The following is a 16,376-nucleotide window of genomic DNA, read 5'->3' as shown; positions in this document are numbered from 1 at the left end:
TAACAGTGCTGATACTTAATCCATTAACTTACACTTTCCAAAATTGATGGAATAATAATTGAGACCCTTTAGGAACCCTTTAAGGAAAAGCTGTACTCCCTACAAATACTAATGGGGCAAACACATCAGAAATTAATTTTGTCAGCAATGAAATGAGCCAATTTGCTTAAGTGACTGTCTAAATGCACTGTTGTTAATTGGTAGCTGTAAAGAAAACATCCAAGTGTGTTCTGTAGCTACCCAGAATTAAAATGCAGGGGGTATATGAAACAGAAAAGACCATTTGGTCACCTTGGCTGTTCTCTCTGCCTGAAGTATTGTAAATAAGCCCAGGAAAGGATTCCTGGGGAGGCATCGCCAGCCAGAGGCTTGCCTCTTGGCAAAGCAGAATGAAGGTGCCCCAAGTTCACAATTCCTTTCTTTCATTTTGCACGAGAGGCATAAACTGTGGTTACACAGGATTTATGGCATTGGAAGGGTCTGTGCAGGAGGGATGTTTAAGACGAAATTTTGGTGCAGGTGAAGCACTGACTGAGAGCCTTCTGCTGCTTACTGGTAAAATTGTTACCTAAAGGTGTTAGTGAGTGGGTTCTGTGCCAGAGCCTCTGGGTCCCAGAGCCAAAGGAATGGTTCATAGTCTGTGAGATGCATTTTACTGTATGATACAGATTCATTTGTACACACGTACATGGCGCTTGCTACGTTCCGTAGCACACGGAGTATTGTGTTGTATCATTATCTCGTCATAATATAAATACAAATTTTTATACCTTTTTGTTGTGTTACTCAGGTTTTTTTTTAACTTTCATCACTTGTTTTTTGTGCATAGTGTTTCTTCTCTTCACAGTTCTTTACACATTGCAAATCTTTACATGTCAGCTTATTTCATGTCAGCTATTTCATAAGGAGCTCTCTGAGTTTTAGCAATTCAAATTAATAGCATGGTATGAAGATTGGGGTGCTACTTAGAGTTCTTTTACACACACAGGCCCATTGAAACCCCAACAGTCATTAATCTTATTTGTCTCTAACCACGGGTGCTGTATAAATTTCCACTATTACATTTCTGAAGACAAACTAACCTGTTTGCAAAGTGCAAATTGAAATGCATTAGTGTCTGTTCTAAGTAATTATACTTGAAATAATTTCAGCTTGGTACAAGACAGGGAAAAAAAAACATTAAAAGGCAGCCTACAAGTTCTGCATGTTTATTTTGACAAATATGAAAGTCACATCACAAGTGATGTGCAGCCAGACAAAAACAAGCATTTCAGCTGATGAGAGATGAGAGGAAGGACAGAGCTTAAATCCTTCTGTAAATCACATTGTTTTCTCTCAGCTGCAGTGTGTGACATCCCCTGGTTTGTGTTTCAGTTTGTCATGCATGTTGGTCCTAAATACAGTGATACCTTAAAAATACAGAAATAGTAGTTTTATGTTGAAATCATGGCCAGTAGGTAGTTGATAGATTTATATTTGATTTGAATAAGCTGAGCTGCTGAATCAGTAAAATACTCACGTGCAAAGCATAGTAAAATAATTTTTCTATTCCAGTTTTCTTTGAAATTAACATTATCACAAAATAAATATCAAATACAATCTAGCACTTAATAACTTTTTATAAATTAATCTCCAACAGAAAAAAATAGCTATAATAAAACTTAGCAGTTCTTTACTTTGTGACAGCACCAGTTTTCTCAGCACAAGAATTGCGCAGGGTAAAAAAATCATTATAAATGTGTGTGGCACTATTTTTGTAAATCCTGTACAGTTTATGATCTGTACAGCTCTGTTTATGATATTTGTCATATCATACCATTTGTTAAAAAGAAAAAAAGTGTCCTCATTTTGCTAATGATGAATGTTTCAAATTTCATACAAAACATCCAGAAACTTGCCTTACCTAACAGGATGAAAACTGGGGTTCTTATTCAAAACAGGGTTAGGAGAGTAAGTGAACAATTTTCTAGGAAAATGAACATTTCCCTTTGTGCATTATATGTTTAAAGACATTAGGAGTGGTAGCCCGCATGTGTAGGAGCTTGTATATTTACAGTACTGAATCCAACAAAGCTGAAGGAAACTAATCACTCTGACCTGCTTTTCTGGGAATACAAGGTCTCAGAGTGAAATCTATCATTCCTCTGGAGAGAAGATCCATACACTTGGCAAAGAAAGCAAGCTGGTACTAAATTCTTGTCTTCTGACTTTGTTATAATAAAAGTTCACATGGCACTTTAGAAGTTGTGCTTAATCCAGAATACAATTTTGCTTAAAGCAATGAATTACATTTTAGGACAGGGTGTTTCCAAAGAATAATTGTTGTTCCAACAATCTGCAGCAGGGACCTTTGCAATCCTGCTGCTGTGAGCAGATGTGCAGTACGATTCAAAATCAAAAAGCTTCTGTACAGTTGCAGTTCACCAGCTAAAAGCCTATTTCCTTGCCTCCTCTGTGTTGATTTTTTTCCCCCCCAAAACCAAACCATAACCTAAACAAAACCCTAAAGCAGTAGCGAGCAAACGAGGTTGCGTTTTTCATCTGACAGATGTATCCCAGTGGGAGGATTTAGACGGGGCAGCTGCAGTGCCTGTGTGGTGGCACTGCAGTCCTTGGCTGTTTGTCACAGCCTCAGACGATGGGTAACCGAGAGCTCCTCTCTGAGGTGTCAGGCACAATGATGTCATATTTTGCAGTGGAACAAAAAGAACATGGTATGGATGGAATACTGCAGAGCTTGCAGACATCCTTCCAGAAATGTTTATGCCTTAATCTGCTGGAATTCACCATAAAATGGCTTGTAAAGGCAATATGCTATCTAAGCAGCCTCTCCAGTTCTAGGAAACAGATGCAAAACAACTGCTCCTAGAATGGAAAAAAAGGGTAAGGTAAGCCTTAATTATGTTTTGACTGAACACAACCAAAAAAAAAATGAATCAGAGGAAAACAATCTTGACCCAAAAGGAGCTGCAAAAGCAAATGCTGAAGCACACGGGTCTGAGGATGGGTGGGGAAAGGGGCAGTTAGAAATGTTGATGATATGTTTGTAGGAGGCTGTTGTTTAATCTCTGCCCTAAGAGCTGACGGATGGTCTAACAGATGAAAATTTGTTTCTCTTCAGAGGCTTGTTCTTTCAAAATGAGAATTTTAAGTGCACAGTGTTCTGACCTAAAATATTTCAATTCTAGCCCAAATTCCTATGCCAGCGGGGATTATGAGATCATGCTGTCTGTCAACTCCTCTTTTGTCCATCTGTTCCCCTCCTCCTTTTCTTGATAACTTCTGAACCTTCTGGCTAATTTTCACCAAATTCGACAAAGCAGAGATAGAATGGAGCCTGCAATTAATAATCCACGACGAAAACTTTCATGGAAATTCCATGTCTGGGTAGAAAGAAAAATAAATTATTTCCTGCATTGAACATGGCCAAATTGAGCTCTCCTCTGTTTTCAAGAGGTGGCCACTGGCCAGCACGGACATAGCTCCAAACCTGCTACAGAATGAGATGTAGTGCTGCATTCCCAGGTGAACAGATGGGGACATAGGTTTTGGGAAAGGCCACAAAGGAGGTGGGACATCATAGCTGTGCGAGTCTGGAAAGAGGGAGAGGAAGCAGTCACACAGGGAGCTGAAGGCATGAGTTGAAGCAAACCAGGCAGACAATTTGATAGACAAAAGACAGGCGAACTTTTATCAGCTGTATGTGTGGGCTTCATTGGCAGAGCTGCCTTTGGACAGCAGAATTGTAGGAATTTTCCTAGGTGTTTCAAATTTGCTTTTACACGGGCATTTTTTTACATGAGTTACGCTGATATTTATAAAAAAACCCCAAAAATAAACCTAAAAAAAACCCCAAACCAAAACCCCAAACCACAACACTGCGAAGCACAAGTCTGCCAAATGCCACTGTAGGAGAAGTTCATTTTGGTGCACGTAACTGACTGCACTGAAACAGCAGGGCATTATGAAATAAGCTGCTGAATGCTTTCGTTCCTTCCCTGTTGGACAGACACAATGCACTCTATCTGCAAGATGATTTAAAAACTTCAGCCAGCCTAAATTGCAGCTGCAGATCAGACTGTAATCTGATGGAGAGGAATTCAACACTACAGCTCTTTTTGCCCATGAGAACTCAGGTCAGGGTTTAGTCTAAAAATGTCTTGCACAGACCACATTATACCAGAAACCAACATTCTGCACTTTGCAAGTGATCCAGGTGCTGATTTTGATCAAAAAAGCCTAACGTGAGCTTGCCTTAGCTGTGCTAAGCTGCAAGGTTGCTCATTTCCCTGTGTTGGTTCATTTCCACAATTGCATTAAGTGAGATTAGAGAAGCTGCACATTTAGGACAAGTAGTGGGAGGTCTCAACCACCCACATATGGACTGGGTCAATGCTTCATCAGGGTGAAATGTAGAGATAACATTTCTGGATACAATAAATTATTTCTTTTTAGAATAACTGGCCCTGTGAACCACAACAAAAAGAAATGCCATTCTGATTTTAGTCTTCAGCAGTGCAGAGGATCTAATTCAAGAGCTATTAGTGGGTGAGCTGCTCAATAGTAGCAACCACAACATAATTAAACTTAACACTAAGATGAATGCAAGACAAATAAAGCAAACAGATACTCAATTTTAAGAAAATGACTTATGCAAAAATGGGGAAAAATGCCAAAAACCCCTAAATGAGCAGTTCCAAACCAAGAAGCCTGCAAACATCCATAAGGCTTAAAAATACTGTTCTAGAAGCCAAGGTAAAATGTCTGACATAAATAGGAAAACATGGCATAAACCTCCTCCCTCCTTATATGACTCAATGAGAAATTTAAGGAGGCTATTGTAAGGCACAGGGGGAAGCCCAGGAAAACGTGGCATGCGAAATGTAAAGAGGAAGTGAAGACAGCTGAACTCGAGGAGTGGCTGATAAAGGATGCTCAGAGCCTTAGTGACAAGTTTATATGACGCTCGTTTGAGAGCCAGCCTTTGCAAGGCAGAGGTGCTGCAATCTGTGGCCAGAGCTTTCGGGTAACCTCACGGGCAGCAGCAGCCAAAAAGCCAGGAATACAGGGAGCATTGTAAGGCAGGCAATGGAAATGAGGATTCCATAGAAAACCTTGGAACACCCATGCCCTGAGAACTCTGCAGTCTGGTCTCTGCACCCTGAGCGACGCACAGTGACGCTGTAAAAGGTTCAGAGGAAGATGTTGGGAACAATGTGGGGAATGGAGCACTGGAACAATGTGGGCAATGGAGCACCGGCTCTACAGAGGCCAAACTGTGGGACTCTCCAAACTGGGGAGGACAAAGCCGAAGGAAAATGCTCTGGGGGTTTCTAAAGTGCCATGAATATAAAGGGTAAGGTGGCAGTGACCAAATCATGAAACGCTAGTACCAGGAATCATTTGATGGGTTTTAGAGAGAGCTACAAACAATTAGGAAAGCGACTTTGCAAGCAGCACTTAATAATGTTCTGGGATGTTGCCTTGTGAAGTTATGTATCAGCATGCTCAAAAAGGCATCAGGCAAATCCAGGGACATTAAGCCCATGAATCACTGAACGGGCCAAGCAGGAGTGAAAACCAGCAACACAGCAACACTGGGCACGAATGTTGAAGTGCCCGCCGCTAGCCGTGTCTGGGCTTCAAGGAAGCTGAAGGGCACAGCGGTCAAAGCTGGACGACATCAACTGTGCTCAGGTCTGCCCCATCCTCCCCTTTCCGTGGGCTGGGCAGGGGGAACGGCGGGCAAGGGCCGCGGAGAGCTGAAGGGACGGGCCCGAGGGGGCTGAGGGAAAGCGACCCCGACCCAGCCCGGCGCCCTGAGGGGAAGCGCAGCCCGGCCGCCGCAGCCCCGCCCACATGACGTCACTGATAAGCAGGCCGCGCGCGCGGCGGAAGGCTGCGCGCGTGCGCGGGAAGGCCCGGGGGCGGAGTGGGCACGCGCGCACGCGCGGTGGCGGGAGCAGGGCGGGGACGTTGCGCGCGCGGCGGGCGGTTCGAGCTGCGGGCGCTTCCCCTCAGCCTGCCCTGAGGCTTCCCGCACCCCTCCCTCGGCCTTCCCGCCGCTGCCGCCCCTTACCCTCCCTGAGCCGCCTTCCAGCCCTCCCTTAGGCTCCCCTCCGCCTTCCCGCCCCTTTCCCTCAGCCCTCCCTGAGGCTCCCTTCAGCCTTCCCGCCATTTCCCGCTTCGCTCCCCTCGAGCCGCCGCTGCGGCGGAGCAGAGCTCTGGGGTGAGTATGGAGCGGTGCTGCGGGCTCGGGACTCGCTCCCGGCGGGACGGGCTCAGCCGCCGCCGCCACGTCCCCGCTCCCCTCCGGGCTCTCGTCCTGGCCGGGGTCCCTGTGCGGCCGCGGCTGCCCCGGGGCGGGACGTGGCCCTGGAGGGCCCCAGTTGTGCGGCCCGCGCGGGGCCGGGCATGGCGGGGGCTCCCTCAGGGCTCCAGAGCTGTTTGTGGTGTTTGATGGCAGTGGCAGTGTCGTGGTGGCCCGGCGTGCCCGCGCTCAGGGCTGTACGGGCACCCATTATTTCACAGAATCACAGAACCAGTAAGGTTGGAAGGGACCTTTGGAGACCATCTAGTCTGGCCCCGCTGCAGGGTCACCTGGAGCAGGTTACCCAGGAACGCGTCCGCGTTGTTTTGGAATGTCTCCAGAGAGGGAGATTTCACCTCCTCTCCGGGCAGCCTGTTTTAGTGCCCTGCCACCTTCGACGGAAAGTTCGAACTCATGTTAAAGTCAAACTTCTTGTGTTTTAGTTTATGGCCGTTAGTCCTTGTCAGTGGGCCCCACTGAAAAGAGAGTGGCAGCATCCTCTTGGCACCCGTATTTTTGTATTTTGAGAACAGCCCTTTCAAGCACGGAGGGCAGAGGACTCGGGGCGCTGCCCTGTGGCACGGAACTCGTGCAACCTTCTGTGTCATCTGCAGTCTCTGAGCTAAGTCAGACCCATGGGGCGCTTTAGAGGAATGGCTTTATTTGTTCAGTGCCCCAGGCTGGCAGAGTGGGGTTCTCAGAAGGAATGTGTGTTTTAGAAACAAAGTATTAGGTAGTATCAAACTAAAAAAAAGACCCTTAGTATTACCAGAGTATTGCAGGCAAGGCCTCCTGACTCTTGACAACTTATCCTGTATCCTTTGCTGTCTGTTACACACGCTTTAGGATCCGAAAGCTGATTATTTGTCTGCTAGGAAGCAGAACAGCAGCGAACTCCCTTTTCATGTGAGTTGTGACTGTTTTCACAAGGGTATTTTTACACTTACTTTAATTTAATTTTTTTAATAATTGATTAAAAAAACCTGCAGTTTTATGTTGAGGTATTTATATGTTAAAGCATTTCTTGTTCCATTTTCAGATGAAACTTTAAAACAAAGGTTTAGAAGACAAGATTCTGCTTGCTGCTGAGGTAAAAAAACCCTTATAGCCAAGATCTTGAAATGCAGTGTAACATCACTGTAGTTCTGTTTTTAAAACAAACTGAAAACCCTGATCATTTTGGAAGATTGAAAATAATTGTGGGTGGTTTTTAAAATTAATATGCAGAAAACCATGTAAGTAAAATCACTTTTGCAGGCCAGTGAATTGCACAATATAAACACTTGCTTTTAAATTAATGATACTATACTGTTTCCATAATAAGTTTATGTGAATTAAGGAAAAACATATGTGCTTGCAATGACCTGGAATGTAATTGATACAAAAATATGTCCTGATTTGATCAACAAAATATATTAAGATATCTGAAATTAAAATTGGTTTCAGGTTTTTGAATAGCCACTTTAATACAAAACAGCATTCAGGATTGGTGTTTTTGTTTGTTGTTTTTTTTTGTGATCTGACACTTCCTTTTTCCTGTACAGACTCTTTTTATTATAATACTGAATATTCATTTTAAATGGCAAAAAAATTAAAGCTGGAGTAATACCCCAGATTTTTTCATGTATTTGGATCTTTTCCACTTACAAAACTATTTTCATCATGAGCTGTGGAAAGGATTTTGTGGAAACTCTTAAAAAAATTGGATATCCAAAGGCTGATGAGCTCAATGGAGAAGATTTTGACTGGATGTTTGAGTCTTCAGAAGACAAATCATTTTTGGAGTGGTTTTGTGGAAACATAACTGGGCAGCATGTGGTGTCTGAAGAAGAACTGCGGGATTTTGATAATCTTCTCCAGTGTGGTAAGGGTGTTTTGGAAGGAAATGCACTGGATGAAGTCCTTAAAACCTTGGAGCCTGTGGGTTCAACAAACACTAGCCAAGAGGAGGACAGGGAAGAAGTGAAGAAATTAGAGGATGAACTTCAAACTCTTCAGAAGTTAAAAAACCTTCAAATTCATCGGCATAATAAGCTTCAACTGTTGGTTACTACAAACAGCCACTTGTTGCAGACATTCCAAAGCAGAGAGGAAGAAGCACGGAAGGATTGGAAAGAAGGATTGGAAGTGTTTACTGCAGCAAATAATAAGCTTGACAATGAACTGCAGTCTCTTATAGCTGCAGTGAAGGAATTTGCCTCTTTCTTCACTGCTTCAGATTCAGAACAAGGGTCAGATGCACATCCAGTGTTTTTTTCCCAAATTCCTTTGGGCAGATATTTGTCTGTGGAAGAACAAAGCACTGCAGCGCTTACATCACACTTAAAAAAGCTGTTTTATGAAGGTATGTCTAAATGCCCTGAAAATTCACATGAAGGCAGCTTTCAACTCGAAGATTTAATCAAGCAAGTCCCTTTTGATGAGGCTAATGAAGTTCGTGAAGAGAGGCAAGAGATAGCCAGGCTCCAGGCAGCTTATATTTGTGGTCAGAACCAGCTAATTCAGCTGCAGGCTGAAGAGGAGGGCTTGAATTCGGCTATCAAGTGTGCAGAGAGCCTGCTGCAGTCCTTGGACAAGGTAAGGTAAAAAGGTAATAGAAGCTACGGGAGTTTTAAACTGACAGGCAAGTTCCACTGGGTCTAGTGAAAGGAATTGCTGAGTTACTGTTATTTCAATTGTTTTTATGGAGTGAAATTTCTCTTTCATGAAGTTTTAGTCTTGCTCACAAAACTGCTCTTGTGAAACATCTTCAGTTTCCATAGTTAGAAGTTCTTCAGTGTGGTAGAGTACCTTTAATTCTACTTTCCAGCATTACTCCTTTAAAATCCTAGAATTTATAGTACCTTTCTAGTTTAGTTTAACTTTGAATTTTCAAATTAGAACTGGCTCTTTGGACAGTAAACAGAATCTTAGCTTTGGTTACAATTTTGTGGTATCAGGGAGCCAATATGACAAATGTATTCCTGTTTGCATTGCATAGCATAAGCTTAAAAAGTTTTAGTTCACTCACTCTGGCAACTCAAGTATTTGTACCAAATAAATGAATCTGATAGTTGAAGCCCCAGAAGTCTTTCAACAAGTGAGTGACAGGCAGATGTGGTTAGTAGAATTTGTGAAGAAATCATAATGAAAGGAAAGGTATTTGCTTATGCCAGACGTGGAATAACTTGAGGCATCATGTCACTTTGTCTGTTTTCATTTATGGATGACTAGCATATAGGACTTGATTGATGAGGGTAATTTGAAAAGGATTGATTCTGCCAGCAGTGTTGATCTCTGACTGAATATAAAAAATTATGTTTGTTTGTGAGATTTCAGTTAGGCATGCTTGAAATAGGTGCTGGGTAAAATGCAGCTCTTTTATTTTCAACACAATAAACTGTTTTGTGACCCTGTGATAAAAAGAAATTACCTTTTACTGGAATACATTTATTATCTACTTTGTTCATCTGTATTTGCATTATTTTGTAAAATTCCATAAAACTACTTGTGGAGTTTTCATTTAATTTTGTAGCTAAATCTAACATAAATAGGTGAATCTTACATGAACTAAGGAAATGTTTGGGATGTGGCTTGGCAGGAACCATGAGGAAATTCACAAATATTTTGTTTTATGCAGGATATTGGACAACAGGAAAACATTGATGCTAAAATAGCTAGCTTAAGTGCTGAAATTTCAGCAATTAAACAAGATATAGCTCAAATAAATAATGAAGAGCTGCTTCCCCTTCTTAAGAAGAAAGCAGAACTTTTTACTGCACCAGTGGTGAAAGAATACTTAGATCACCAAATCGCTCGGCAGGACTGTTATGCTGCAATTCAAGATAAAATAGGCAGGCATTTGATAAGACAGAAAACATCATTTGAACTTATTCAGCTGGCCTGTGAAATGGAGATGAAGAAACACCAGGAGTTCAGCTGCCAGCTTGAGAACTTGGTAGAATCTCTGAAACAAAGCACTGATGAGTTACAGCAGAGACTACAGGTGATAGCTGAACGAACTGAGCAGGCAAAGCCCAGGAGCACTATTAGTTCAGAGGATGGTTTAGCTTGCAGGTAAGTGTTATAGTCACTGTTGGACTTGGGCTTTCTTTGAAATAATACTGGGGAGATGAAGGCTCGAGCAAGGTAAGCCTTGCCTGCTGCCAAGCTCTTACTTACTTGCTCTAGTTAATTAGAACTTTGAGTTTTCAAGAACTGGAGCTTTCAAGATGTGAAACTTGTTTCTTCCATGTCCTTTGAAATTCTTTTCAGCTTTGCCTGAGGAAAAACGGTTCAATTATCAGTCTTTTTAATATTGCTGAACCATTCCTAATTAATATCCATAACATGAAGACTGTTTAAACCCCAGCCTGTCTTATCTAGCACCTCCTGATTCTCTAGAGGTGCAGATGTTAATAGCAGTGATTTCTCAGGCTGTGTGCACGGCCTCACCGGCTGAGCCCGCAGAAACCCCCCGTGTGGTAGGAGAGAGGAATGACTCCTTCGGACTGTGAGCTGTGTTCAGCTCATTTTTACCGCTTGATTTGCCCTCTGGTTTGAGTGTCCTGGTAGCATGTAGGAGTCTGGTTTTTCACCATCCAAATAATTAAGTCTCCTTAAACTGTATCACGTTCAGGTGATACAGTTGAGGATGTGTGCTGTGCTGATTTTCCATCAAGACTAAACCTTTTGATGTGATATATTGTATAATCATAGGTGTGTTACTGTCAGACTTTTCCTTCTTCTTTAGAATGATGCTTTAAGTGTTTGGTTTTTTTTCCATAATTGATAAGTGATAGCAGAATATGGTTAGGCACAGTGAATAACTGGGAGAATTAGGCAGCATTAATTTTACTTCTATTGTGTGTTTGTGTCAGCTTGTTACATTTTTGTTTATTATAAAGTCTCCAAATCACTGAATGTTTCTGGCTACATTTTTTTTTTTTTAGATAAAGGGCAGGCAAGTTGAAAGAATTAAAAACCTTATAGGGTTTTTAAACAGAAGACAGTTGAAAGCCATTCAGTTACTTCTGAAATATAGCTCCTTCTCTTAATAAAGCCAGTCTGATTTTCTATCAGGGATCAGCTGCTGAAGATTTTGTTCTGCAGAGCTGGTAGTAACATTTGGACTGTGTAACGTTGTCGGTGATTGTGTCAGGCCCACTCCTGACACGGTGTAAGGGTACACTTTGCTGTAGTGTGCAATGCTGTCTTTTGCATGACTTGTAACTAATTGGAGAATTTCTTAGCTGTCTCTTCATAGAGAGATAGAAAACAGGAAATACTTCAGTAAGCTTGAAAATGTTACAAAGATTGTTCTTATTTCTCATTGGCTGTTGAAGTCTGCTTTCATTCAGCAAGTAAATAAATCATCTTGTTTTGCAGCTCTTGAAGTGTCAGGAAATAGTTGGCAAAAGCACACTGTCAGCTTCTATTTGCATTCATGATGCACTTGCTAACTGTTACTTTAATATTTCATTGCTGCTAATTTGATATTGAAATATTTTGGATTCCTATTAATCATTACTATATAGAGATGGAATCCTGAAATCAGTGGGAGATACGGCAGCGTTGTAAAAGTGCCCTCAGCAGAACTTACCTTACTCGTCCTCTGACTTCTCAACACAGACATGTTCTCTTAACTGATGATAGAGTGCTTAGGAAAGTTAAAATATTTGTGTGTCTAACTTCACTTGTTACAGGCTGTATCAGCTCCTGGAAGGAGGAAGTAAAAAACAACAGTTGTTTAAAACATACAAAAGCCTGGAGCAGATGGCTCAGAAGTTAAAGCAGGACTGTGCTGCGGTAGAAGATCAGCTGGCAGCATCTGCTCAAGAGCAGTCTCTCCTTTTGTCCAACCTGGAGGGGGATGTGGCTGCCCTTCGTGGTGCTCTCTACTGTGGAGCAAATCAGATACAGCTCCGGAGTCCGGTAAGCCCCTAATGATTTTTTCTAATTACTGCATTGTGTGTCATGCTCTTTTACTGATAAAGGTATAGTGCGAAGGCTCTACACATGCAAATTGTCCCCACTAATTAGCAGCAAATTTATTAACATAATGATGATGGATGCTGAACATTGACATTGTTCTTGGCTAATGCTGGATTTTTCTAAATGCTGGCAGGTAGTAATTTTTTGGTTTCTGAGCAAACAGTTGCATCTAACTGAATTTCTTTCAAAAGCATGGGCAGTCCTGTATTCCTGCGAGCCTGTGGTGTGGGAGATCCTTTGTCTGGGCAGGGTGACTGGAAAACTCATTTAAGTTTTTCTTTATTTCATATGGGCTTTCTCCCCTGTTGTCTCTAAGACCCCAACAGTATGGTTTCACCCCTTAAAAGCCTGGCCATGGGTGGGTCATTAGGACAAAATAAAAATACCAGAATTTTGAAGGACAGTTGTAGTATATTACCGTGGGTCTTCTGGGCAGTCAGGACTTGGTGAAGCGAAGGAGAGATCTTGACTCCATTTCAGAAGGCTGGTTTATTATATTATAATATATATTACATTAAAAAAAAACACACTATAACTATACTATAAAGAACAGAGAGAAAAGAATCATCAGAAGGCGAGACAAGAATAGAAAAGAATGAATACGAAAATTCTGTGACTCCCAGAGAGTCCGAGAGCTGCTGCCTCCTCGATTGGCCACTAAGTAGAAACATCCCACATCGACCAATTGAGGAAGCACCTGCTGCATTCCACAGTAGCAGATAACAAATTGTTTACACTTGAAGCTGAGGCCCTTCAGCTTCTCAGGAGAAGAAAATCCTAGCAAAGGGATTTTCACAAAATATCACAACCACAGTAGTAGGACAATCCTGCGACACAGCTCTCAGGTATTATGTTTAGAACATCTTTTAAATGGGAACAGGATTTGTTAAATGCACCTTGTTATGGTTTTTAAGTCATTGTCGATACCTCAAAAATGCATCAAGGGAAATCTTCTGTTACATAATACTTTCTTGGTTAATTGCATAAAAATATATTTAACATTAATCTGTCAAATGAATTTACAGCATATAGAACAGTTTTTATTTAAAAATGAGACTGTAATTGGAACAGTGTATATTTAGGGATTGCACATTATTAAATACCTTCCGAATGATTTAAGTTACTTCTTAAAATATGACATCTCGTTCTACTGTTTCTCAAGGAAAGTAATTCCTTTAATAAGGGGATAATGTGCAAGTAGATGATTAGTCTGCTTATGCTGAACTATCACAAGAATGCCAGCTGGGAAAGCTGTAGCTGGTATTTAATGATTTAATTGTAAAATTGATTTGGCTTTTTGTTGTGTGTTTTTCTGTTTGTTTGTTCCCTTTTAAGATTTGACTAGCAATGAAGACTTTTAATTGATAGAAAATGTAATTCACTCATGTCTCTAGGTCAGGTTCAGGTTCTTATGGTCTTAACTCATCTGGTCGACAAGTAAATGAAGTTACATTTGCATAATACAATATGAGTTCTGTTACGTGGAGCTCAAAAATTATATACATTGAATGGAATCCCTTATCATCTTTGTTCCTGTTTTTTTGTGATTACTTTTTGATTACAAACAAATGGCTTCCCAAAGCAAAAAACCTTTCATATTTCTGGTTCAGCTGGTATATTAACAATAGAAAAGTAATAAATTTCTGTCTTTTATTTTTTGTTAGGAACTTACTGAGCTGTTTCACCAACTGGAAGTGGATTTAGGTGAACTAAATCATCTCCTTAAGGATCTGGTTGCTGATCTGAAGTCAAAGAGAAGCTTTTTAGAGTCCAATAGGCTGCTTCAGATGGAAAGAGACTTGTATGTGCATTTTTTCAGAGATGAAGAGCAGTTGAAAGAGATGGTGGAGAAGCTTGAGCAGCAGTCTCAGGCTAAAGCCAGTGGTCTGGAAGATGAGAATTTCACAACCAGTGCAGTTCTTAATGTCTAAACAGCAATGTACTGTTAAGAAAGGAAAATGTTGATGTAAACTGTCTACAAGTTTATGGAATAATAAGCATTAGCTTGTCAGGGCTGACACTTACCTGTCACTGCAGTGGATCTTAACTGCCACTGTTGCCAGCTGAGATCAGGTGCTGCTCTGTGGCTTCTTCTGCCCGCTGAATTCAACCTCAGTTTTGTCAGAACTCTTGGACATGAAGTAATTGTTGGTTATTTGAAAGAAATATGTTCAGGCTGCTCTTCTGCTGGCCTGTGTGTTCATTTCTGCTGCACACAGCATGGCTTCAATAGGAATGTGAACCCTTGAGTTAAGTCTTTCTGCGTGCTAAGAACTTCTTGAACTGCAAAATGAATGCAGAGAAGGCATTCCAGATTTTGGAACAAGGATTTAATGTGCTCATAGTGAAGAGGAGAGTTCTCAAAGGCAGCAGATATTTAATGATTGTTTCCCTTACTGTTCTGCTAAGAAGACTTGGTTTTGTTAGAAATGTTTTGGAATATGTGCCAGAATCTGCCTTAACTACCAAGGCCATCTGTTTTAAGACCATTCCAATATCTCTTAATTTAACTTCTGGCCTATCTTCTCCATTGAAACCAGTCTATACTTATTGTGGCTTGTCAATGAACAAGAATTTTAAATTTATCTTTTGTACTTCTGAGTTTGCCTTGTAATTTATAATGATAGGCATTTCAATTCAGAGTGCTGATGCTTTCATACTTGTGCTTTCATGTGCATTGTTAGCCCGTTTATCAAAGTTTATATAGCTGCCTAATATACCAATGGAACTAAATAGGCTTTTATAGTATGATAGCTTCCAGTCTTTTATATTTTGATGGGATCAGCTGTGCTTGCTTTCAAGCACTGTACATATTGATGAAGGTTAGTATATTTGTTTAAATTCAGTAACAGGAGTCTTAAAGCTATTTTGATGGCGCTCTTTTAACTTCTATGTGATTATAACTTATTTTGAAATGTGTAATTTTTTTTAACTTACTGGTTGGGTGTCTTTATGTCTGGATTTCATGCTGCTTAACTCTATTCTTTGTGTATATTATTAAATGCCAAACTCTATCAATTCAGTTCAGTGTGGTTAATATTTTTGGTGGATCTGTGTGGGTTTTTCCAGGCCTGGTCTCAGGCATGGTGTCTTGTTTGTATTTAGTCTGGTGGGTTCTCATTTTGATCTACCCCTGGGGCTGCTTCCCAGCCTGAGAAGTCAGGGAGCACTTTAACCCTGTGTAGGAAAGAAGTGTTGCTCTTAGGCAGAGAAGTTAGGAGGAGTTGAGTGCAGGGAAGGAGTGTACTTCTGACTCCTGGAATGTCAGGGAAAAGAAAGCCATTCCACCTCTCACCCTTTCCTTCACATGCTTGCTAATTAGAACTAGATGGAGATAGCCAGTGCTAATGCAGAGTGATGGGTGTTCCTCTGAATTAGATGCAAATATTTGCACTTTTAAATATTAATACTTGCAAGGTACCTGTGGTCTTGAGCCAAGAAAAATATTTCCGTGTAGGCAGAGGAACTGTTGTTTGCTGATGGTTAAGTTTGACAGTCTGCTCATGCACTGGCTCTAGTGGGAGAAGACCAGAGTAGCAGCACTCCAGCTACCCACTTGTGTAGGAATAATTGAGTCAACAGCAGGTTTTGCTAGAGTGATTGATTTGTACGGCTTGGATCCTTAAAGTATTTTTTAAAATGTTGGATATTTCTCTTGTGTTTGTGACAAGTTTTACACATTCTTCTGGTCTAACTGTAAAACAACAACAAGTCATCAGTGTGGACAGTGTTACTTGTGATTCTCCAGTGTATCTTGTACCTAGGGATTCTCCCAAGCATTTTGTAGGTATTCCAGAATATGGACAGGTCAGCTGGAAAACCAGCTCCTTTTCAGAAAAGGATAACATTTACAACAACAGGAGCTGGGGTCAAAGCTTGTAGAGACTATAAATGTTACTGACCAGTTTCTTAAATTATCAAGCTAAACTAGCTTTTTAAAGTTACTAATATATAGCAGTATTTGAATGCATCAATTATACAAAATTTAAGAAAGTCTTTTATGATAAATATTTTCTGAAACAGCACATAACTAATGGCTCTATATAGTACTGCTTGTTTCTTTAATCTTGTGTTGGCTTAATTTTGATAATTA

At 41.0% G+C, this 16,376-nt stretch overlaps 1 protein-coding gene across 2 annotated transcripts; it reads left to right on the top strand.

Moving 5' to 3' along the window:
- The first annotated feature begins 5,974 nt into the window (after window positions 1-5,974).
- HAUS3 (HAUS augmin like complex subunit 3) lies at window positions 5,975-15,284 on the top strand. Of its 2 annotated transcripts, none has more exons than XM_038136564.1 (7): window positions 5,975-6,229; window positions 7,157-7,216; window positions 7,350-7,400; window positions 7,855-8,887; window positions 9,930-10,366; window positions 11,995-12,223; window positions 13,948-15,284. In XM_038136564.1, the coding sequence occupies exons 4-7, from the start codon at window positions 7,973-7,975 to the stop codon at window positions 14,212-14,214; spliced, it is 1,848 nt and encodes a 615-aa protein (XP_037992492.1). In that variant the 5' UTR covers window positions 5,975-6,229; window positions 7,157-7,216; window positions 7,350-7,400; window positions 7,855-7,972; the 3' UTR covers window positions 14,215-15,284. The 2 variants fall into 2 exon arrangements, with proteins under 2 accessions (XP_037992492.1, XP_037992493.1); XM_038136565.1 differs by having other exon boundaries at window positions 7,757-8,887.
- The last annotated feature ends 1,092 nt before the right edge of the window (window positions 15,285-16,376 follow it).

Source organism: Motacilla alba, chromosome 4 (genome assembly GCF_015832195.1).
Source record: "Motacilla alba alba isolate MOTALB_02 chromosome 4, Motacilla_alba_V1.0_pri, whole genome shotgun sequence".
Lineage (NCBI taxonomy): Eukaryota > Metazoa > Chordata > Aves > Passeriformes > Motacillidae > Motacilla > Motacilla alba.
The sequence above is the reverse complement of the archived record's forward strand: the minus strand, read 5'-3'. Positions and strand labels throughout refer to the sequence as shown.